Raw genomic sequence first — 24,532 nt, 5'->3', positions numbered from 1 at the left:
ATATTGAGGGAATGTTAAAATCTTCTCACTATCTACTTAAACATAACTAAACTATACAGACGTAGGCTTTAACAGTGGCCCGCTCATTTATGATAACATGTGGGCGGTTTAATGATAATTTTATCCATTTTAGCTATAAAATAATGTAAAGCGGGATGCTTTGTAGTCAGGTTGGAGCGGATGAAAATATGATAATTAATTTTGTATTTCAAATTGGTCTGTGAGAATTTTGCCTTTCATGAATTTGCTAGCCGTGTATAATATTGCCTCATTGAGAAACTCACTGGCCTGTTATTATTTCTGTAACTGACAGTGTAGCCGCGAATACCTGCAATACTGCTGATGCGGCTTTAAGCAACATTACTCACTCACTCACTGACGGTGATAGTTTTGTTTCCAGCTTTCGGACACGTTAATGTTTTCACTATCATTGGGCATTCATGTACACAATTTCTTTTGTTAAATTATATTGAGCATGTTGAGGGTTTTATTATAAAGTACATAGGAAACTGTAACAACGGGAGATGAAACAGACTTTGTGTATGTAAATTACATAGCATTTTCAAGCTCAAGTCATAAGTTTGCGAAATGCTACTTGGAGAATGAAGAGCATGAAAGAAGCATGACCAAAGGACTACTAACGTGCGCATGCGCTTGACCTTATGATATTACGCATGCGCACGGACAGCGTCTAAAACGCGAAAACACGAGAACGCGAGATCGCGAGAAAATGAAATGTCGCATTCTCGCGATTTTGTGTTTTTGTGGCCTAATTTGACAAGTTGAGATTGCGAGATTGCGAGATTTTGCATCATGTCCAAATGTCTCATTCTCGGGTTGTCGACTTTTGACAAAAAGTGCTATGTACCAAAAACACGAGAATGCGAGATAGCGTGAACGCGAGATTTTGGCCAAATTTTGGCATATTTACCTCGTTTCCAAAGGTCGAGACCGCGAGAATGCGAGATCGCGAGAATGTCCCTTACAGTATTCCATACGTAGGTGATTTTATGACAATACACGGATTTCTGCGTAAAAAGTAATTGATTGATTTATGACCGTATTTAGGAGTTTTATGGGATACCCAGCTCCTACGCCCAGTTATCAAAACAATAAGCAAATAGCTTCATAGCGCTGAGTAGTGTATATACTTCCTCGAAGACAACATGGTATTCCTAAAACAACACTTAGGTTATATCAATGTTTATTCTGTTTGCGGAGTAGAGGTCATCAATCTGGATGTCCTCGCACCACCAGTGTAAAGAACCTATCGAGATTTATTGATGAAATATTTAAACAGTAAGAAAACACAAAACAGAAAAGATATAACATATCCATGCATGACACACTGTCATCTTGTCACATATTAATACCTTTTTACATGCTTGCTCTTTTGTACTCTTTTGTACCACCGCCGGTGATGGGGAGAGAAATAAACTGTTCTGCTCTGGTAACACTCCCGGATGTCTATTATGTAATTTCTAGTGTTTGAATGACATATTGGTCACAGTAAACCGTAATGTGGAAATAGAATGTTGTTTGGCTTTATATTTTAGTTGGTATTCCGATATTCAAAGTGTACCGTCTTATCAACTGTCATTTCTGAGACATAAATGCAAAGTTTAATTAATTAAGTCAACTGTCATTTTTTGCCTTTATATTTAAGTCTAACTCTAATTTCAAGCTTTACATCGATTTATTCAAAAGAAGTAAAAGAACTCCCGATTCTTTCATATTAGTCATGATAGAAAGCGATAGAGCGAGAAAGCGATGTCCCTCTCGCCCACCATTCTCATGTGTCCTGATATGCGTATTACCCGAGTCCAAAACTCGACTTTCAGTCTAGGCAATTCGCGTACTGGGATTACTGCAGTTATTCAGTCAAACCATGTGACGCCATCCTGCTGATATCTTCATGAAAACTAAACTTACTGCTGAACTAAAGAGACGAGGGCACGAGCTGAGATTTTGATTGACAGGCGGCATCAGTGCTACGTTGTCACGTATTGAGTTCGGGGGTCCCCCGTCAACAATCTACCGAGTACTCTGTCCTCATATCCACCGTGAATAGAAACAGCTATAAACGGAGAAGACACTGTGCGGCAGTGCATACTAATATGTCTGGTCACGTAATCTGACAAAGCCCTTGCAAGTTAAAAGACTCTCATGATGTTCCCAGTAAATACTTGGCGTGGCGACGGTTTTATTCATTCGCACCTGCTTATTAGCTACCTAGCTATCTGTAAGTTATGTGCATTCAACGCCTCAGATCGCGCTGTAAATATATATTATGGAATCACACTGCTTGGTTATTCAACAGTATATATGTTACCCTAGACTTACATCTAGTCTCAGAAATGAACATATCGTACAGAAGAAACAGTTGTTAAATTATCCTTTTAAAAATGAATAAAATGGAGCCCAGAGACTCTATTCATTTCCCGATGCGGCAGGAATCTAGACTTGCCAAACATTATACACTTGCATGGCTTGTATTTGATATATTTGTATCAGGGTCTGTAATACGGACTGTTACCCCGCCCTGTTAACCTAACTTTACTTACCCCTATGAAGATCAAGGTTAGACCTGGTCAGACTCGATGACTTGGTTAATGCATGTCATTGTGTCCCAGTTACGTAGATCGGTGTTCATCACTGGATTGTCACCCCCGTCATACAGATTGAATATTTCTAATTGCGTTGTTAAACAACAAATAAACAAACAGCAATAGTAATTATGTTACGACGCTTTGACTCTCACAGCAAAATCCTGCAAGGCCACTAAGACTCAGTTTTGATTAAATAACTGATGTGAGATATTCAACTCGAGTCCTCAACGTGATGATCAACCGCTTTAGTCACAGGACCATCGATTCAGATCATTCAGTCAGTGTGATTATATCAAGGCCCGCATCATTACAAATGCAAACAGTAACAAAGACAATGGTGAGTGTACGTATCTAAAAGACACTATTAATTATAGTCCTCCAGGGGGCACAGGTGACCCAGTCGCCTAAAGGCTCCCCCACACTGACGCAGCGCACGAGCGCCGCAGCGCGACAACGCGTGTTTTCTCCACAATAACGCGCTGCTTTACCGCCCATACTGAAGCAGCGCGTTAAAGGCAAAATTATGGTTTTATGCCTTTGACCATTCGTGAAGGATATCAATATATCACGGATCCAATTTTATTTAACAGTCTTTTATTTGCTCGATCATTAACCATCTCTAGAATCTAACAGAAACAACGAAAACGTACAGCAACCCTGTTGTATCTCATGAGGAGAAGACAAACAAAATAAAAAAGATCACAGTGGATACATTAACTACAAGAAAAAAGAAAAGAAACGGGAGAATAAAACACATTGGTGAAAGAACTCGAACTTAATGATAATATGTTTTCTGAGTATTTCAGAGTGAGTGAGTGAGTGAGTTAGGTTTAACGCCGCTTTTAACAGTATTCCAGTTATATCGCGGCGTGTCAGCTTAATGTGGGAGGAAAGCCCGAAGTGATGCAGGTCTCAGACGTTTACCACTTCGGTGAAACCCACAAGCACGGGTATGGTGCTGACAAACCTAGAAACATAATCGGGGCGAACCGGGATTCGAACTCACAATCATAGGTTTCGTTAAAGTGTCGTTAATCCCCAACTCACTCACTTTTGTCCATCAACGGCAGCCAGACATACGAAACCTCCTCCTTCCTGAAGGAAGTCAGGCCATCACGTGCGTCAGAGGACCGGCCCAATGTGATTGGCCGTTCACATGTGTACAAGGCGGAGCAAACAGCATCGTTTTTCCGTCAATTTACGCTTGAAAAACTCGACACATTCCGGACATTTCCTGGACGGTTACCAATTTATCAATTTTTTTTAATGTTAAGTCGTTTCTCCGTTTAATTACCATATACCGGGGGAAATCGACGTTTTGGTGTTTGCAGGGTCGTACGCTGATCCTTCAAACCGGGCCTTGTGGAGATTCGGGTTTTCCCCATCACCTTACTCACCTCAGTGACCATTCTGTTTAAAGACCAGTATTCACAAGGCTTCTAAGACCTTTCCGGTGACAAAAGTGGCCCAATCGTCAACAGCCCCGTAATTTGCCGTGCAGAGTTGCGTCCCTTGGACACGCAAGAAACCTTTTAACCCGGATTTGAATCCCGATACTTCCCGAATATGTTACTAGGTTTGTCAGTACAATACCCGTTCTCGTGGGTTTAACCGAAGTGGTAAACGCCTGAGACCTGCATTACTTCGGGCTTTCCTCCCACATCAAGCTGAGACTCCGTGACATAACTGGAATGATGTTCAAAGCGGCGTAAATCTATACTCACTCACCCTTCTTTTTAGCCTTAAGAAATCTTAAATCCACAACCAAATCCAAGTTTCCCAAACAACCAATTTAAATTTTAAGTTCTAAAGTCACGTTCACATGGCGTGTTAGTGCATAGTTTTCTAAGATGCCTTCATAAGCTTACGAAATTCTGAAGTGTCGTGTTTCGTTCCGATTCATCGATAAGGGGATATCCAAAATGTCACTTGATAGGTATAACGAAAATTGTAAGTAAAAATTGTGTATCCCAAGATGCAATGAGTTCGAATTTTCTTTGATTTGTAAATATTTAAGATAGTAAACTAATACTTTGCTGTCAGTAATACTGAGACTCGTTGTGAATTCATACTTTACATTTTTCTTTCTTAGCTCAGGATTTGTAAGAAAATTTAAAAATCAGTACCTAAGAAAATTCTCAGACTCCTTGTGAACATCGGCACAGATCTTTTACTCCGAGAATATTCAAGAGAATAATCGAATCGGTATACAAGATCTTATTTATATCACACCCCTGAAGATCCGGGTTAGGATGGTCTTCAGCAACCCATGCTTGTCGTAAGAGACTAACGGGATCGGGTGGTCTGGCTCGCTGACTTGGCTGATACATGTCATCGTATCTCAATTGTGTAGATCGATGGTCATGTCAGTCACTGCATTGTCTGGTCCAGACTCCATTATTTACAGACCGACGTCACATAGGTGAAATATTGCTGAATACGGCGTTTAACAACAAACAAACATCTATAATCTGGGGGGTCAGTGCAAACAGAATTATGTGGGTAACGGAATAACCCGAATGGGCCCGAATGTGTGGACGTGGATATATTTTACAGACGTTTCAATCAATTCTAGAATTCAGAAAATTATGGGCAACCGAGCTTGATCCGACATGGGTAATGAGTGAGTGAGGTGGGTTTAACGCCGCTTTCAATAATATTCCAGTTATGTCAGGCGAATCAGCTTAATGTTGGAGGAAAGCCCGAAGTGATGCAGGTCTCAGACTTACTCAGGTGATGCTAACAAACCTCGAAACATAATCGGAGCAAACCTCGGATTCGGACATGGGGAAATATGTTTAAAATCAATGTTGCATCATATTTGATGATTATGTTAACACAGGAAGTAGGAATTGTTATTATTATTACTGTTATCAGTATTATTACTATTATCAATAATAGTAATAGTTTGTTTTTTGTTCTGTTGTCTAACGCCGTATTCAGTAATATCCCAGCTATAATGACGGCGGTCTGTAAATAATCGAATCTGAACCAGACAATCCAGTGACTGACGTTATCGATCCACGCCATTGGAATACGATGACCTGAATCAACCAAGGCAGCGAGCCTGACCACCCGTTCCCGTTAGTCGCATCTTACGAAAAACAAAGTCGCCTTTTACGACAAGCGTGGGTTGCTGAAGACAGGGATCTTCACGGGTAAACTCTGATGAGAATTCAGTGAGCGCTATGTAGCGACAGCCTTGCTGGTGTCATTTACAAAACAATTCAGTTTTATTAATAAAGGCCAGAGGTCATATTTACCGCGTATGAATTTTATCACTAAGTTGAGTTTTTATTATTATAGTATGAAACCAAAATAACAGTTTCTATAGGCTGTGTCTCAGCCCTGTTTATAATTGGGTCTCCGTGCAGTTTGGTGGCACAATTTCTGGAATCATCACAATCTCACTAAAATCAGATCTTAGTTCTCGCTACCGCTAAACAAAGATCTGAGGACATCCCATTACGGGTCACGTCAGACCGACCTTGCGCGAACTTTGACCGACCAATGGAATGACCAATCAGAAGGCAGCTTACTCGTGCTTTGCAGCACTATTTTCAAATTGGTGACAACGCTTCGAAACATATTTTGACAAATTCTCGATTAAAATTTTGAAACCTGAACAAAAGAACATTCTGGAATCGCTAATAGAGGGTCTAGATTGTATGGATTCAGTCGTTAAACCCGCAACTATCGTTCGGAACACCCCCTGTTAAAGTTTTCGAGGATGCATGATTAGAAATGACATTCCGACTGTCACTTTCATGATCTGGTAAGCGACGCTCTGATTGGTCGGATAAAAGGTCGTTCTGACGTGACCTCTACTGGGATGTCCTCAGATCTTTGTTTAGCGGTAGCGAAGACTAAGGTCTGACTTTAATGAGATTGGAATCATCTTGGTTTCAGCTTGAGGCCTCAGAGGTGTCATAGTCAGCCCTGCTCCAATAAGCGCCCAACCAACATCTAGACCAATCTGTGAGTAATCTTTATTAGCGCTGCGGTACAAGACTATAGCTAACATCACAGGCCACATTGTCTTGTGTATTTTGTGTATATAACAGTTTGTCACAGAAAACATTCTCCATATTCGCCACCATCAGATTCCACCTCTTCCCAAACATTAACAAAGAACTGTTTGCCAAGTCTTACCCAAATGATGACGTCATTTCTGATGTGCTGGACTTTCTAAGCCACCAGGTACTCCAGCATAGTTGACAGAGATGTGTGGACCGTGGAGGGGATTATGTTGACAAATAATTTACAACATCAATGCAGTCCATCACAGTCAGGCTCAATGACAAACACACACATCAGTCCAATATGGTATCATTTTATTAGTCACATATAAATATATTTATATGTATGTATGTCAATAAGAAACTTAACACATGTAAATCAGGTTCATATCACTCGGGTAAAATCAGGCTCAATACACCCAGGATAAAATCAGGTTCAATACACCCAGGATAAAATCAGGCTCAATATACAGGCCACTAAAACAAAAAGACCATAACCTACCAAACTGTCATACAGTGCTAATAGAATATTCTAGATGTGTATCATTGTATTAGTGCAGTGAGATGTAAATTCTCACTGTTTGTTGATCCTTGTGACATGACAGAAAACTTCTCTCATCTGTGCATGCCTTCTTGTAATCCACAACAAGTTGAACCAACTCACAAAGCGCGTTTCTGACAAGTAGGCGGTGTACAGAATTTGGTTTGTTACAGGTATAGAGGGTGCACAAACGTTGTGCACATATGTGCAGGTCATGATGATGAATTGGACTACGCTCCCATGGTGCCTCACATCAGCAGTACCATCATGTCCTTTTAAACTCACCACTAGAACTCACCACTAGAACTCGAACACTAGAACTCGAACACTAGATCTCGCCACTAGAACTCACCACTAGAACTCACCACTAGAACTCGAACACTAGATCTCGCCACTAGAACTCGCCACTAGAAATCGCCACTAGAACTCGAACACTAGATCTCGCCACTAGAACTCGAGCACTAGAACTCGAACACTAGAACTCGAACACTAGAACTCGCCACTAGAACTCGAACACTAGAACTCGCCACTAGAACTCGCCCTTAGAACTCGAACACTAGAACTCGCCACTAGAACTCGAACACTAGAACTCGAACACTAGAACTCGCCACTAGAACAGGACACGGACAAATCCATCGTCCCACTTATCGCCGACCACCCACTACCCCTTTCTTCACAATGGTACGCACCAGTGGGCGGACCTCATACATAATCCCAGGGTTAACTGTCATGTCACAACTCAACTTATCCCAGCTTACCAGAAGTTTGGAACATTGTGGTCGGTTTGCTTTAGTGCTGCGATTTCCATATTTTGGGTAGCATGCTCTCACATTTGCGGTGATTGTTTTACGTTACCGTTTCATCGCACATTGTAGACATGATCACAGTTTTTTATTGCAGTCTCGTTTTTTCATTGGTAGGCTTGAATATAATCAGGATACAATGTTGAAGTGAATTAGTGATTTAGACATTCATTCCTTGGAGTAAGCTATTCATAAACATCAATCAATATCCTTTTTTCCAATCGACCTGGAATTTTAGAGGACTTCCCTCACAAAATAGTCGATAGTTGTTCACAAATCCCTCCGCAACCTGAAAAAGAACAAGAGTAAGTTACGTATATATTGGAGGAGTGTTGAAGGAGGCTAGGTTCCAGTCTGATGCTCTCTGGGTAACTAGAGAGATAATAAATCAAAAGTCATATTACTGCCTTGCATGCTGGTATTGAAATGGCCCAATCGTAGCCAATCACAGCCAGCTCACACAATATCCATGTTAACTTTGTTATGGCAGTGACTTTGACATTACTCTGATCTTTTAAGGATTTTTTTGGAACAAATACAAAAAGAGTGATGCAGGTCTCAGACATTTACCACTTCAGAGAAACCCACAAGCACTGGTATGGTGCTGACAAACCTAGAAATATAATCAGGGCGAACCAGGATTCGAACCCACAATGATAGGTTTCTGGCATGCCCAAGGGACGCAACTCTGCACAGCGAATCGCGGCACCTTAGACGACTGGGCCACCCGTGCCCCCTCATAAATATTGAAAAACAGCAAAAGTATGAGAAGCCATTGTTAATGCCAGTCAAAATAACCAAATCAACCGCAGTAGACACTTTGCTTCTTTATTCTTCTTTAGATTCACATACACTTACACAAGGACAACCTGTCATGCCAGCAATGCTCACGCTTTCTCACAACATGTTTTTTGTTTAACGCCGCACTCAGCAATATTCCAGCTATATGACGGCAGTCTGTAAATAATCGAGTCTGGACCAGACAATCCAGTGATTGACATCATTAGCATCGATCCACGAAATTGGGATCGATGACATGTATCCACCACGTCAGCGAGCCTGACCACCTGATCCCGTTAGTCGCCTTTTACGACAAGCATAGTCGCCTTTTACGGCAAGTATGGTTTGCTGAAGACCTATCTCACAACATTTGATTTTCCCAGCAGTCTCATGATCCCTTCCTACATACACAGTGCGACTAGCGTAGCAGATGATATAATACCAAAAGCCATGTCTTGATTCAGTAGAAATAATGCAAAAATAATTACTTAAGAATCTACAAGGAGTTATAACAAAACTGAATATGTAAGTAGGCTAAAATTATCTGCCAGACAGTGGACATGAACAGTGGTCATTTCCTGAACCCCAACAGAAAAGTTACAAACCACGGGCAGGCGGTCAGGTAGTTATCCCGGGCAAATATTTTCATCAAATATTAGTTCCTGCAATGCTGGCAGGGGTGGCACATGGAATCAAGCTGAGGAACACAATGTATCTGTCGGGGCGGTCGGGTAGCCTAGTGGTCAAAGTGTTCGCTCGTCATGCCGAAGACCCGGGTTCGATTCATGACATGGGTATAATGTGTGAAGCCCATTTCTGGTGTCCCCCGCCGTGATATTGCTGGAATATTGCTAAAAGCGGCGTAAAACCATACTCACTCACTCAATATATCTGTCACATAACGCTCTACCATACTTGTGTTTGTTGTTTAATGCTGCACTCGGCAATATCCCAGCCATATGACAGCGGACTCTAAATAATCAGGTCTGGATCTGACAACCCAGTGAGTGCATTCATGAGCATCAAATCCAAGCATTTGGGATTCGATGACATGCATCAATCAAGTCACTGAGCCTGACCACCCAATCCCGCAAGTCGCCTCTAAAGACAAGCATGAGTTGGTGAAGACAAATCCTAACATAGACCTGCATGGGATCATCCATACCTGTGAGGGCTGACTTGGACCAGAGACATGAGGGGACACTGTTACATTCGGCAAAGTCCACAGTCGACTACTTTCTGGAAGAGGTTCTTTGGCAAACACGTCAAGTATTGCTCCGCCGATCCAGCCTTGGTTCACAGCATTGATGAGACTATCTTCATCAATGATATCACCACGACCCACGTTGATGAGGACACTTTTCTGCGACAAAGTGAGATTATTATCTGTGTGAATGATATACTCAAAGGTAAAAGTTATTGTGACACACAAACATCAAATGGAATCAGTGATAAACTTTTACTGCATCAAATTTGTCATACTTTGTGCAAATTTTGTGCAATTCGAACAACTGCTTGGTTGCGTTTTCTTCAAACATTTAACACCTTCTTTCTCTGGCAGCATTAACCTTTCTGTACAAGAAGCAAGGACCTCCCAAGACAGAAGTTGATAGGTGTGGGGCAACATTAATAGCAAGGCCTACCATCTTTGCACAACTAGCAAGGATCCAACCAGACAGAAGGTTATAGGTGTGAGGCAACATTAATAGCAAGGCCAACCCTCTTTGCACAACTAGCAAGGACCCATCCAGACAGAAGGTCATGGGTGTGGGGCAACATTAATAGCAAGGCCTACCCTCTTTGCACAACTAGCAAGGACCCACCCAGACAGAAGGTTATGGGTCTGGGGCAACATTAATAGCAAGGCCTATCCTCTTTGCACAATTAGCAAGGACCCACCCAGACAGAAGGTTATGGACGTGGGGCAACATTAATAGCAAGGCCTACCCTCTTTGCACAACTAGCAAGGACCCACCCAGACAGAAGGTTATGGACGTGGGGCAACATTAATAGCAAGGCCTACCCTCTTTGCATAACTAGCAAGGACCCACCCAGACAGAAGGTTATGGGTGTGAGGCAACATTAATAGCAAGGCCTACCCTCTTTGCTCAACTAGCAAAGACCCACCCAGACAGAAGGTTCAGAGTGAGGGGAACGTTAATAGCAAGGCCTACTCTCTTTGCACAACTAGCAAGGACCCACCCAGACAGAAGGTTATGGGTCTGGGGCAATATTAATAGCAAGGCCTACCCTCTTTGCACAACTAGCAAGGACCCCCACAGACAGAAGGTTATGGACGTGGGGCAACATTAATAGCAAGGCCTACCCTCTTTGCACAACTAGCAAGGACCCACCCAGACAGAAGGTTATGGACGTGGGGCAACATTAATAGCAAGGCCTACCCTCTTTGCACAACTAGCAAGGACCCACCCAGACAGAAGGTTATGGGTCTGGGGCAACATTAATAGCAAGGCCTACCCTCTTTGCACAACTAGCAAGGACCCACCCAGACAGAAGGTTATGGGTCTGGGGCAACATTAATAGCAAGGCCTACCCTCTTTGCTCAACTAGCAAGGACCCACCCAGACAGGAGGTTATGGACGTGGTGCAACATTAATAGCAAGGCCTACCCTCTTTGCACAACTAGCAAGGACCCACCCAGACAGAAGGTTATGGGTCTGGGGCAACATTAATAGCAAGGCCTACCCTCTTTGCACAACTAGCAAGGACCCACCCAGACAGAAGGTTATGGGTCTGGGGCAACATTAATAGCAAGGCCTACCCTCTTTGCTCAACTAGCAAGGACCCACCCAGACAGGAGGTTATGGACGTGGTGCAACATTAATAGCAAGGCCTACCCTCTTTGCACAACTAGCAAGGACCCACCCAGACAGGAGGTTATGGACGTGGTGCAACATTAATAGCAAGGCCTACCCTCTTTGCACAAATGGCAAGGACGTCCCCAGACAGAAGATTCCGGGTAAGTGGGGTGCTCGGAAGGATGTTGCAGATGTAGTCACATTTAGAAAGCAGGTCACAGAGGTCATTGGTACACCTGGAGATGGACACATTCTAAAGTCAGTAAACCAGTGATTGATATGATGAGCAATTATCCACACCATTAGGGTACAATGACATACTCGTTCTGTGTTACTGAATAAATAAGCAGACTGTGATGAAGTTATTATTGTTTACCTATTTATCTTTAATATCTTTTGCATTAATGGAGGCATAAACATCAAAAACTGTGTTCACAGCACTTTATTACATTTATACCTCCCTAATTGCAAAAAATATTGAAGTCAATTCTTCATTAAATCTCAACAAGAAGACGGACAAACCAGTAGTTGAGGGACTTAAATCAAGATTGTTTGGACTGCTAATTAGCAAAAGTCTTATTCCCCAAAGATAACACAGATTCTACAGCACATGATATTTACAATGAAAAAGGGACAGCCTCCGTGGTCTAGTGGTAGAGCGTCCGCCCGGAGAGTGGAAGGTCCGGGGTTCGATCCCCGGCCGCGTCATACCAAAAGACGTTAAAAGATGGTACTTGTTGTTACCCTGTCTGGCGCTCGGCATGAAGGGGCTAAAACAAGGACTGGTCAGCTCGTAGTCAGTATACTGTGTCTGAGTGGGGTATTCATGTTAAACTGCGGCATGGTATCTCAGTGAGCTAGCACTATAAATCAGCATCAGTCCGGACTAGTACAAGCAACCACACAAACACACACACGTTCATGCACGTCGCTATATAAGTGCAATAATCTTTGACGCGACGTTATACCCCATTTCACCTCACCTACAATGAAAAAGAAGTTAAGGACCACTGAATTCACTCGTTTGATTCAAAATTCAATTTAGCGTGGTTAAATTTAAAGGTCACCAGGCTCTGAAAATAATGTAGGTTTATCTCCTTAACTATTGTAATATGAAAGAATCGGGTGGTCTTTAACTTCTTTTGGTAGTAAATTATGTAAGAACAATGGGCCTTACCAATTAGAGTCCTGCCATAGATCAGAGTCCTACATACATAAGAACAATGGGCCATTCTTTACGGATTAGAGTCCCGCCATAGATCAGAGTCCTACATACGTAAGAACAATGGGCCATACTTTACAGATTAGAGTCCCGCCATAGATCGGAGTCCTACACACGTAAGAACAAAGGGCCATACTTTACGGATTAGAGTCCCGCCATAGATAAGAGTCCTACATACGTAAGAACAATGGGCCATACTTTACGGATTAGAGTCCCGCCACAGATCTGAGTCCTACATACGTAAGAACAATGGGCCATACTTTATGGATTAGAGTCCCGCCACAGATCTGTGTCCTACATACGTAAGAACAATGGGCCATACTTTACAGATTAGAGTTCCGCCACAGATCTGAGTCCTACATACATAACAACAATGGGCTACAGAATAAACATCAACCACATAAACAGAATAAACATTTTCTCATGACCACATACCTGAATTCATCGACATACGGATGATCAGATTTCCGTTGCCCTGTTGCCAGCCCCCACACTGTCATCCCCATGGCTTTGCACATTCGGGTAACTGTAAAGAAATGTTGGCAAGAACATGTCAAACTCCAATACATGGCAGCTAGGCCTACCTTTCTGGAGGTTGCACGACACAATTAAGTGTCAAGTAGATACTACTTTTGGGGGTTTCATAGACACAGTTAGTGACCTCATGTAAAATCTATATTTGATTTATTATATAATGAAGAGACAAAAGCGGACGTATCAAAATGTGTCAGCAACAATAATGTTTGGAGCTTCCAACAAACAGAGACATCTGACTGGTTAGGTTTAGGAAACACCACTTCTGGGTAATTCCCATTCTATTTTTATTAACTCAAGTCCATGCCATAAATTATTAGACCAGACTTGGACCCAGCATGCGCTTCTGTAAAATAACACATGGCAGCTTCTAGGTCAAGGAATGTGGTAGAGCACTTTGTATTATATAATGATACAAGTCACAGACTTGCAGTACATGCCACACAAGGGTTACTTAGTAAATAGTTGGGAACTTGCGTCATAAGTTGGTTGGTTGGTTGGTTGTTTAACGCCACACTCAGCAACATTCCATATATATGACGGCGGTCTGTAAATAATCGAGTCTGGACCAGACAATCCAGTGACCATGAGCATCGATCCACGCAATTGGGATCGATGACATGTATAAACCAAGTCAGCGAGCCTGACCACCCAATCCCGTTAGTCGCCTTTAACGACAAGCATAGTCACCTTTTTACAGCAAGCATGGGTTGCTGAAGACCTTATCTACCCCAGATTTTCACGGGTCTGCGTCATAAGACTCATCACAGCTGTAAGTAGCCAGCGGCGGACCAGACAAACCCTACCAACCACACAGAATCCCTATCATAAACACAACACCTGCCACAACGCCACATCCCTAAAACATGTGTCTGAACTACATTTCAAAATAATGCATCAGGAAAATGCAGACAATAAAAATGCAACAAATTTCTCAGCAGGGGAATAAATCACATATACCCCTCCATGAGCAAGTCAGGCTGCATGCGGATTTCTGAGAGGCAGAATAAATTCCTTGTACCCGTTTCAAAGAAAAAAACTGAATGCTTTCGCAGAGTCAATGGAAACACGCGACATAACACATGTATCACATGCAGTATACAGTATTTCAAGAGATATATACAGTATACCACATGCGGTAATATACAATGTACCGCGAGCAGTGTGCGCTGGGCAGTAGCGCACATTTCCTCCCCCCTCTCCCTCAAGCAAACCCCTCGTGGGAGAGTGACCAGGTCACAGGTCAGGCGTGCACTGGATAGCTGTTTCACTGGGGGCTAGTGAGGGATGCGGGATGCCGGCCATACATACTCTTGGAGTTGTGGGACTTCAACTTCATGCTGTTGTCTTATAAGGCCAAGAGTTAGATCACCAGGACGACCACTGCACGTGAGGCATGTGGGTTGCGGACGAGATACTACATAGCATAGCTGTATTACCTTATAAAGAATAGTAATGAATGTTAGAAAGAGATATATCCATCAAGATCGTCGCGAGCTGGCAGTTGAGATCTGGGAGCTGAACACGAAACAGCTAGAAGCTCCCATGCACAATAAAACGTTGTGGACCCGCAGACGGAGTTGTGTTGTATATTGAAGAAGTATCCCCTAGAACAACATACATTTTCTATGGCGGATACATGTTAACATCAGCTCAATTGGACAGCTGTTTTTTAACAATTTTGAATTTGTTTGAATTCTTTTACAATGTCATATTAAAACATATTGGTAGGATAATTTGTTGCAGCAGGATAACTCGGGGTACATGGGGTTTTATGCGTCCCTCGTTAGTTTTTATACCACTCACCAAAACCTGACGTGGGATGCAAAAAAAAACATATACCCCTCGTGTACCGACTACAACTTATAGTGTATACATGCGTACATACTTTCTGTACCAATCTGTCCCAGCCCAAGCACCCCAATGGTCAAAGTTGACAAAGAGCGGATATACTTGTAGTTTCTGTGAAAGAAAATAAACCTTCCTTCAAAAAACATACTGACACAAATGGGAGGGGAAACAGATGGACCTGAGCTTCTATATGTATGACATATGGCAGCCAGGCAAGTCACCAGTCTGATCACCAATAAACTGAAAACGATGCTGATACCCAAGTTCGACCTTTTGGAATTAAAACCTCTTATCACTGATTTGGCACAAATTTCGAGGCTGAGATCAGAAACCATTCAAACCATACTCTTATCAGGGACTGATGTCCTATTCTGTCTTACGACACAGCATCATTAATTTATGTTTGTTTGTTTGTAAATAATCGATATGGACATGACAATCCAGTGATTGACAACGTAAGCATCAATCCATGCAATTGTGATCGATGACATGCTTCAACCAAGTCAGCGAGTCTGACCACCCGATCCCATTAGTTGCCTCTTACGACAAGCAAAGTCACCTTTTACTAATTTATGTAAAATAATGATATATGCAAAATAATGATGGAGGTAATCAGAAAAATGAGATTGTATTTATGTAAAGTAGATATGAATCTGTTTCATCTTTGATAACTTTATGGGACCAAGTGCAACCTGCTTTTGTCAACGTGGACCTGGTGCAAGTTAACTCAATTTCCCTAAATGGAGTCCTGCTTATGAATGGTGCAAGTTTTCGATATATACCTAAGGCTTAAAAAAATTAAACAATTGGTTCTCAGGCAATGTTTTTTGAAAATATAGTGCGGGTGGGCAGTGTCCGGGTTTTTTTACCTGGTACATAACCAATAATAAACAGTTGTGTAACCAAATATCAAATTGTGTACAATCATCCTGGGAAAGGGAATCCCTACATAAATGTATTCCTTGATGAATAAAATACAGTAAAATACGGGTATAACGAACTCAAAGCGACCACAAAGTTTAGTTCGTAATAACCGTGGCTCGTTATTAGCATGTGTACCGCATATATACAACAAATGTTCGGGACTAAAAAATAAGTTTGTTAAATCAGGTAGGTCATTATAAGCATGTTTGTTACAAATGTAGTTCACTGTACTGGAAAACCGTATTTTAATCGAAGAATTTTTTGTTAAAAAAACGAAGAATTTTTAAAAACAAAAATGGAAATGAAAACGAAACGTGCGGCAAACTTTATGATGATGCAGGCAGTGCCTGAGAACCAAGACTATTATGTTTTTAGCCTCATGGAACCTGAAGACTTTTACTTCAAACGTTCTCATGAGTAATATGACAGGGAGAAGAGTCCTCCCGCTATAAGCTGCAAGAGTCCACATTGTATTTGACACAGTATGCAACAAAGCGAATAAAGTATTGATGATATCACAGCTTGTTTCATACAGGACGTACATTGTAATTTCATTGGAGGGTCCAGCTATTGTAGCTGTGAGTCATTTGATCCAAGATCAAATGTAGGCTACTGGGGACGTACTCTGCCCTTGAATCTTAACAGGAAAGACAGGGAAGGAATCGTATCTTCTTTGTCTGATCATAATACTCACGCATCCCAAATTCTTGATTCGTTGGTTTTGAACATTTGTTTGAATTTTCTTTCATGAGCTATGACATGTCCGATGACATACTCCCCAATAACCTGGCCATACCCTTCTCCAGTTCGGGTAAAGGTGAAGGTCGGTTGTTTCTGTAATGACATTAGAGGTGAGGTGAAATGGAGTTTAACGTCACGTCCAAGATTATTGCACTTATATAGCGACGTGCATGTACGTGTGTGTGTTTGTCTGGCTGCTTGTACTAGTCCGGACTGACGTCGATTTATAGTGCTAGCTCACTGAGATACCATGCCGCAGTTTAACATGAATACCCCACTCAGACACAGTATACTGACTCCGAGCCGACCAGTCCTTGTTTTAGTCCCTTAATGCCGAACGCCAGACAGGGTAACAACAAGTACCATCTTTTAACGTCTTTTGGAATGACGCGGCCAGGGATCGAACTCTGGACCTTCCACTCTCCGGACGGACGCTCTACCACTAGACCACTGATGCAGTCCAATTGAAATTAGAAATATTAATATCATTAAAATCATATGTTTTACTCTGATTTGATAGCTTGACGGAAAGGAGTATCAAACCAAATAAAATGTCTGATCTGATGGGTATGAACCATTATAATATTCTCCAGGGTTCCAGATAGTTTCTTGAGCTATTGAGTATTTTCTTCACAAGTTATCATTTAAAATGGGTATTCAAAATATATTTGTACTCCCTTCGGTCCAGTCTAATGGGTATTTTTACCCCAATGAGTAGACATTTGTCAGCTTGCTGACGGGGTTAACCTCTTTGGTTATGTGGACAAGGCGTCCAACCTCGGATCAGAAGGTCCATGGTTCGAATCCCATTATGGTACTCGGAAATTCTATGGCCGCTACATTGGCGCCCAACGTGGGGCTGAACTGGTTCATATTAAATTTGAGCAAAATAAGCCTCAGTACCCTACTATGTGGCCCGGGACGTGCCTTCTGTTGAAGGGGGAGTATGTAGCAGGGCGTGGAGTCATCCCACAGATGACATCCTTACCTTGTCAGATTGCTGACAGGGTTAACCTCTTTGGTCATGTGGACAAGGCGTCCATCCTTGGATCAGAAGGTCTGTGGTTCGAATTCCATCACGGTACTCGGAAATTTTATGGCCACTACTCTTACAGTAGATTTGTATATCTTTGTGTGCTGCCCCAAGTGTGTAACACATGGTATAAACTCACATGAGAAAATACAGGTTTAATCAACAACAAGTGAACAGCGTTACCACCATCCTCTGAGAAAGGGGCACATGAGAATTTTGTTGGTCCATATGATAGTGAACAACATGAAAGTCATGTTGACAATAAAAGAAGAGTCCTATATATCCTTAAGAAGAGACAGGCACTGGGATGGCTTTTAATATGTCATGACAAAAAATCGAATGGAGAAGCTAGCAATAAAAAAATCAAACAGAGAAGCAAACGGACAAAAAATCAAACGGAGAAGCGAAACGGACAAAGCGAACGAACAAAAAATCAAACAGAGAAGCGAACGGACAAAGCGAACGAACAAAAAATCAAACGGAGAAGCGAACGGACAAAGCGAACGAACAAATAATCAAACAGAGAAACGAACGGACAAAGCGAACAAACAAAAAATCAAACAGAGAAGCGAACGGACAAAGCGAATGAACAAAAAATCAAACAGAGAAGTGAACGGACAAAGCGAACGAACAAAAACATAGAAGCAAATGGACAAAAAATCAAACAGAGAAGCGAACGGACAAAGCGAACGAACAAAAAATTAATCAGAGAAGCAAATGGACAAAAATTCAAACGGAGAAACGAACGGACGAAAAAGAAATTCTGTTTCTGTATACCCTGTCTCACTTTGTGGTGGGGGATAATAAGCGATACACAGATTCCTTTTATGCACTATTCACTGCAGTAGAGTTCATGTAGGCGTGATGCCTGCATTCCATCAGTATAAAATAAGATCTATAAAGAAATTAAAGGTATGCTTGATGAAAAAGATAGATTGCCTAATTTACAATAAGCAAGACATAGCAACTTTTTATGCATTATACACTGCAGTAGAGTTCATGTGTGTGATGCCTGCATTTTATTTATAAATAAAGGTCTGTAAAGAAATACAGGTATGCAAGCTGAAAAAGATACATTGGGTACTTACAGGCAGCGTGTGATATGTTATACTATTTGGGTTTTGACATTTTTTCATGCATATTTGTACGCAAGCAAGTCAAAATTAATTCATATTTTACACTAATAGCCCGCTTATCTGGAGCTGTTATTCTCCAAAACACAAATGCATTTATTTGGATCTGTTATGGTCTGTTAATAATGGCAAAATGCATTTGTTATCAACTTGTGTTTTATCCATACTCCTTCCATTGATGATGCACCTTTTCTCTCTTATTCCAAAACAGCATTTGATGACGGACAAATGTTCCAACTCATTAGTTTTTGAGTTGAAATACAATGATGTATTAAAAAAGAATTGAATTATTAGATTTAACAAATGTTTAAAAGTTCCTTGATTCTATACAAAAATGGGTCTGGAAGGGTAGCCAAAGACTCAGGTTCGATTCCTCACTTGGGTACAGCATGTGAGGGGTAACACTATACCCACTGTCGCTATATGGCTGCGATAATGCCGAAGTGACGTTAAATTTTAACTCACTCACTCATGTAAACAAACACACGTGTACCTTACTCTCCTGTACAGCTGACATGATGGACTCCACCCCTGAAAATAATTTAACAAATGTGAATTTTTTAATATACCGGGGGTATATACTTGAAATCATGAAATTAATGCATCTCCAAGTTAATACGACTGCTGACCCCTAGCCAAAAATGTTAATGCGATCTGAGGATAAGTGTGATGAAGCCTATCGGTGCACATAGGGTCCTGCTGGCGCAGTGTTGCGTGGGTGGCGTCTGTCTGGACTGTTGGAGTACCCACTGATGCCGAGTTTGACACGAGTGAGTAGAACTCTTGACCCAAGCAGTGATAACTCACCGGATGCCCATTGTGTAATTTCTAGTCTTTGAATGACATTGGTGTATATACAACTGCTGCTCATTAAACCATGACGTGGAATAAAAAGTTGTTTATATTCAAGTTGGTATTTCCGCTATCCATAGTGTGCAGTGAGGCCATCTTATTGTTGATAGTCATTTTGGAGACATAAATGCGAAGTTTAATTAAAGCGACACCACTCGCATTTTTTGCATTTAATTCACGCTCGCGTTAATTCTTATGAGGACTCAAAATATAAAGAAATGCTACAGCATATCCCTGCATATGAAGTCAATTGTCTAAAATGTCACCAAAGACAGGCACTTCACAAATCACAAATCACAAAAAACAAATCATAGTCTTTGTTACCACAAAACAAAGATCTGAGGACATTCCATTACAGGTCATGTCAGAACAACCAATCAGAGGGGTGCTTACCAGATCAGGCAAGTGACTGTCTGAATGCGTTTTCCAATCATAAGGTTGACAGGGTTCAGTGGGTATTCCAAATGACAGTTACGGGGTGTACGACTGATTCCGTCAAAATCATTGTCTATCTCTCGCTTCAGTGGGATAACCATTTGAATGGAGGAGACTGTATTGCCAGTGGGAAGTACTGCCGTACAATCTCAGCCATCAATTAGACATTCCAGAATGTTCTTTTGTTCACATTTTAAATTTTGTATCAAGAACTTTGTCAAAATATTTTTAATATCATAATCTGGAATAGAAGTCGCCAGTTTGAAACTGGTTCCGAATAGCTCAAGAATGCTGCTTTCTGATTGGCTAATGATGTCTTCTTGATATTTCATTGGTCGGTCAAAGTTGGCAAAAGGTCGTTTTACAAACCAAATTATAAAGATCAACCACAGGAGTCCGTATCTAAAAATAGACGCCCTCATGCATATTCATGACCATCTCCACACGCGAGCCTGAAGGAGATGGTCATGAATATGCATGAGGGCGTCTATTTTTAGATACGGACTCCTGTGGATCAACAGAGAACAAAATGTTGGCTGGCTCTTGTACTGACATATACAATGAAACAGACTATGCTAAAATATCATTTCAGTTAAATCAGCACGAGAACATGGGACAGTCTATTCTTCCCATTGGCAATAAGTAGAAGAAAGATTTAACTCTCAGGAATTCAATAAACAAGTACTAACCTGCCCATGTTGACTGAACCCATTTCAAGGGGAGATCAATCTGGCCAATCAGTTGCACCACCACCTTAGGGTCACAGAGGACCACTCCACTGACTTGACACAGGCTGCTCGCTGGCACCAAGCCTGGAGATCACACACACAGCAAAGTCACACATCAAAGTCAGACCTCTCAGACTCTCGAGCCGACTGGTCCTTGTTTTAGCCCTTTACCTAATTGCGATCGCCAGGCAGGGTAACAACAAGAACCATGTTTCAACGTTGTTTGTTTTGTTGTTTAACGCCGCACTCAGCAATATTCAACGTCTTTTGGTATGATGCGACCAGAGATCGAACCCCAGACCTTCCGCTCTCCAGGCAGACGCTCTACCACAAGACAACGGAAACGGTTCTACATTTAGACTTAAGTAATTATTAATGTCGATAACGATAAGGATTAGGGCTGGGACGGGTCCAAATTTACTACCCGGGTACCCACCATCCTTTTTTCCGACCCTACCCGGGTACCCGCTGTAGATATTTAGAGATAGGTAGAAACTGTCCAATTTGGAAAAGTTTGACCTTAGCCCTTGCAAAATGTATTTAGATACACGTATAAGACGATCCGGCCATGCATACATTGAAGTTTAATGCATGGAAAGACCTTATTCAAACATATAAAAGTCAGAAAGAATGGGTGCATTGTCAGAAAGAAACGGGATATTTGTGACATATAGTGTAACCATAGAGTTTTAGATAATTTTTGTCATCAAACAATATATATCACGTGACTAACCACGGGTCCGGGTAGTCCTGTGGGTACCGGGTCCCACCCAGGACCCACCCGACCCGGGTACCCGAGTTACCCGTCCCAGACCTATACAGTATGGATGGTGATGGATGGGTAAAGGGTGGATCAATGGTTGGTTGGTTTGTTGTTTAACGCCGCACTCAGCAATATTCCAGCTATATGACGGCGGTCTGTAAATAATCTAGTCTGGTCCAGACAATCCAATGATTAATATCATGAGCATCGATCAACGCAATTGGGATCGATGACATGAATCAACCAAGTCAGTGAGCCTGACCACCCGATCCCGTTAGTCGCCTTTTACGACAAGCATAGTTGCCTTTTACAGCAAGCATGGGTTGCTGAAGGCCTTTTCTACCCTAGATCTTCACAGGTAGAAGAAGTTGTTTTTCATAAATTGTGTCTACTATCACATTATGTACTATCAAACAATTCAGGTTGATGTCATGTCCCTTTCATCCTGCTGTCAATGAGGCCTACATCTATATAACTGTTAAAGACATTGGGATTTTTTTTGCATAAAATCAACAATGATACAGAAAATAAAACAATGAAAACAGGAGGTCTGACTCGCATTGTATCATCAAGGGGAGTAACTCCTCTTTGCCTATCTTACAAGTTCATGGAGAAATTTAAAGATGAAGCTAAAAAATGTGATCATAAATATACAGAAATGGTGGGAAATTAAATGCAATTTTGTTTGTAATGACAATAAGTGGTCTGTAGAATATATGCATTTATAGTGAAGAAGCCACTCAAGGGCTGTGAGAGTAAACACAGGTACTCGAGTAGGATATGCAGTACCCACAGGACTACCTGGACCCACGGTTAGTAGGGCTGGGACGAGTCCAAATTTACTACCCGGGTACCCAACCCCCTATTACCCGACCCTACCCCGGTGCCCACTGTAGGTCTCAAAATGTCTGATTGGGAACATTTTTAGCATAGCCCTGCCAAAAACATTTTTAGATACACGTATTAAACAATCTGGTCATTCATACCCTGAAGTTGATTTAAGTTATATCTTTATTGAACCAAATGAAAAATCAGAAGGAATGGGTGCATAGTCAGAAAGAAATGCGAACATTAGTGACTTGTAGTTTAAAAATAGAATTCTAGATAATTTTTGTCATTAAACAATATATCACGTGACTAACCACGGGTCCGGATAGTCCTGTGGGAACCCGGGTCCTACTCAGTACCCACCCGACCCAGGTACCCGAGTTAAACGTCCCGGACCTAGTGGTTAGTCACATAATTATCCAGAACTCCATGTTTACATAATAGGGCTGGGACGATTCCAAATTTACTACCCGGGTACCCGATCCCCTAGTACCCGACCCTACCCGGGTACCCACTGCAGGTCTCAAGAGTCTGGAACAAAATGTCTGATTGGGAATTGTTTTACCGCAGCCCTGGCCCAAACTATTTAGATACTTCTATCAAACGATCAGATCATGCGTACACTGAAGTTGACTGAAGCTTTATCTTTACGCAAAGTTAAAAGTCCAAAGGAATATGTTCATCGTTAGAAAGAAATGTGAACATTAGTGACTTGTAGCCTAACCACTGAACTATAGTGAGGTTTTGTCATTAAACAATATACATGTATCACATGACTAACCACAGGTCAGGGTAGTTCTGTGGGTACTCGGCCGGGTCCCACTCCGGACCCACCCGAATCGAGTACCCGAATTACCCGTCCAAACCCTATTACGCAACATGTGACAAATGTTCACATTTCTTTATGACTTTTATATTTTTGAAAAAAGATAAAACCTCAGTCAACTTCTGTGTATGCATGAGCAGATCGTTTTAATACGTGTACATCTAAATACGTTTTTTCCAGGGCTACAGTCAAACTATTCCCAATCGGACATTCTGTACCTATCTCTTGAGACCTACAGCGGGTACCCGGGAAGGGTCGGGTAATAGTGGGGTGGGTACCCGGTAGTCAATATGGACTCGTCCCACACCTCACGAAACGAGACAACTCGTTCTCCGTCTCGCCGCATGCTTCCCTTACCCTTTGATGTCACGTGTTCCTATGTCAACACAACTCACCATGGTCAAAATCAGCTGATAATGTTATGTAACCATGTATTCCCTATAAGGCTATATGTATCGTTATTATTATGTCATCGCAAAACAAACATGAATAAAACCCGTTTCAACATACCTGTTTTGTCTAATTGTATGACATTAACATCTACATCTGGTAATAAGCTTCTCACCGATGCAGCTAAATCACGGATTGACGTCGCCACAACCAGGGAGCTTCGCCTAACAGCGGCCATAGTTCTAGGCTAGAGTTACCTCCCTTCCCACAGCACGCTTCAAGCTCCTTCCCAGCGCGTGACACCTTCGTTACACTTAGCGGTAGTGAGAACTATAAGATCTGATTTTAATGAGATTGCTTCAAAAGCGACATGCAAGTACATATGTGTGTGGCTGCTTGTACTAGTTCGGATTGATGCCGATTTTATAGTGCTTGCCCACTGAGATAGGCCTACCATATGCCGCATGAATTTAACATGAATACGCCCTCTCAGAATCTCGAGCCGACAGGTCCTTGTTTTAGTCCATTACCTAATGCCGATTGCCAGGCAGGGTAACAACAAGAACCATGTTTCAATGTTGTTTGTTTTGTTGTTTAACGCTGCACTCAGCAATATTCAACGTATTTTGGTATGACGCGACCGGAGATCGAAGCCCAGACCTTCCGCTCTCCAGGTGGACGCTCTACCACAAGACAACGGA

General features: G+C 41.8%; 1 protein-coding gene across 1 annotated transcript; it reads right to left on the bottom strand.

The window, feature by feature from the left end:
- Positions 1 to 6,992: 6,992 nt before the first annotated feature.
- LOC139445565 (glyoxylate/hydroxypyruvate reductase A-like) lies at positions 6,993 to 24,069 on the bottom strand. The gene is made up of 9 exons (XM_071226721.1): positions 23,952 to 24,069; positions 20,986 to 21,108; positions 19,503 to 19,540; positions 16,797 to 16,936; positions 15,216 to 15,289; positions 13,229 to 13,319; positions 11,687 to 11,807; positions 9,918 to 10,115; positions 6,993 to 8,261 (listed from the first exon to the last, which is right to left on the bottom strand). The coding sequence occupies exons 1-9, from the start codon at positions 24,067 to 24,069 to the stop codon at positions 8,175 to 8,177; spliced, it is 990 nt and encodes a 329-aa protein (XP_071082822.1). The 3' UTR covers positions 6,993 to 8,174.
- Positions 24,070 to 24,532: the final 463 nt, after the last annotated feature.

Source organism: Haliotis cracherodii, unplaced genomic scaffold (assembly GCF_022045235.1).
Source record: "Haliotis cracherodii isolate W230 unplaced genomic scaffold, xgHalCrac1.p SCAF_6, whole genome shotgun sequence".
NCBI classification, from domain to species: domain Eukaryota; kingdom Metazoa; phylum Mollusca; class Gastropoda; order Lepetellida; family Haliotidae; genus Haliotis; species Haliotis cracherodii.
The sequence above is the reverse complement of the archived record's forward strand: the minus strand, read 5'-3'. Positions and strand labels throughout refer to the sequence as shown.

Excerpts from the sequence above, each read along its gene's own strand:
- LOC139445565 (XM_071226721.1), bottom strand. The coding sequence starts at position 24,069 with ATGGCCGCTGTTAGGCGAAGCTCCCTGGTTGTGGCGACGTCAATCCGT. Across the intron at positions 15,290-16,796 it reads GAATCAAGAATTTGGGATGC|AAACTACAAGTATATCCGCT; the intron begins GTGAGTATTATG and ends TTTCTTTCACAG. Across the intron at positions 10,116-11,686 it reads TTGCCATTTGTGCAAAGAGG|AAAAGTGTCCTCATCAACGT; the intron begins GTAGGCCTTGCT and ends ACTTTGTCGCAG.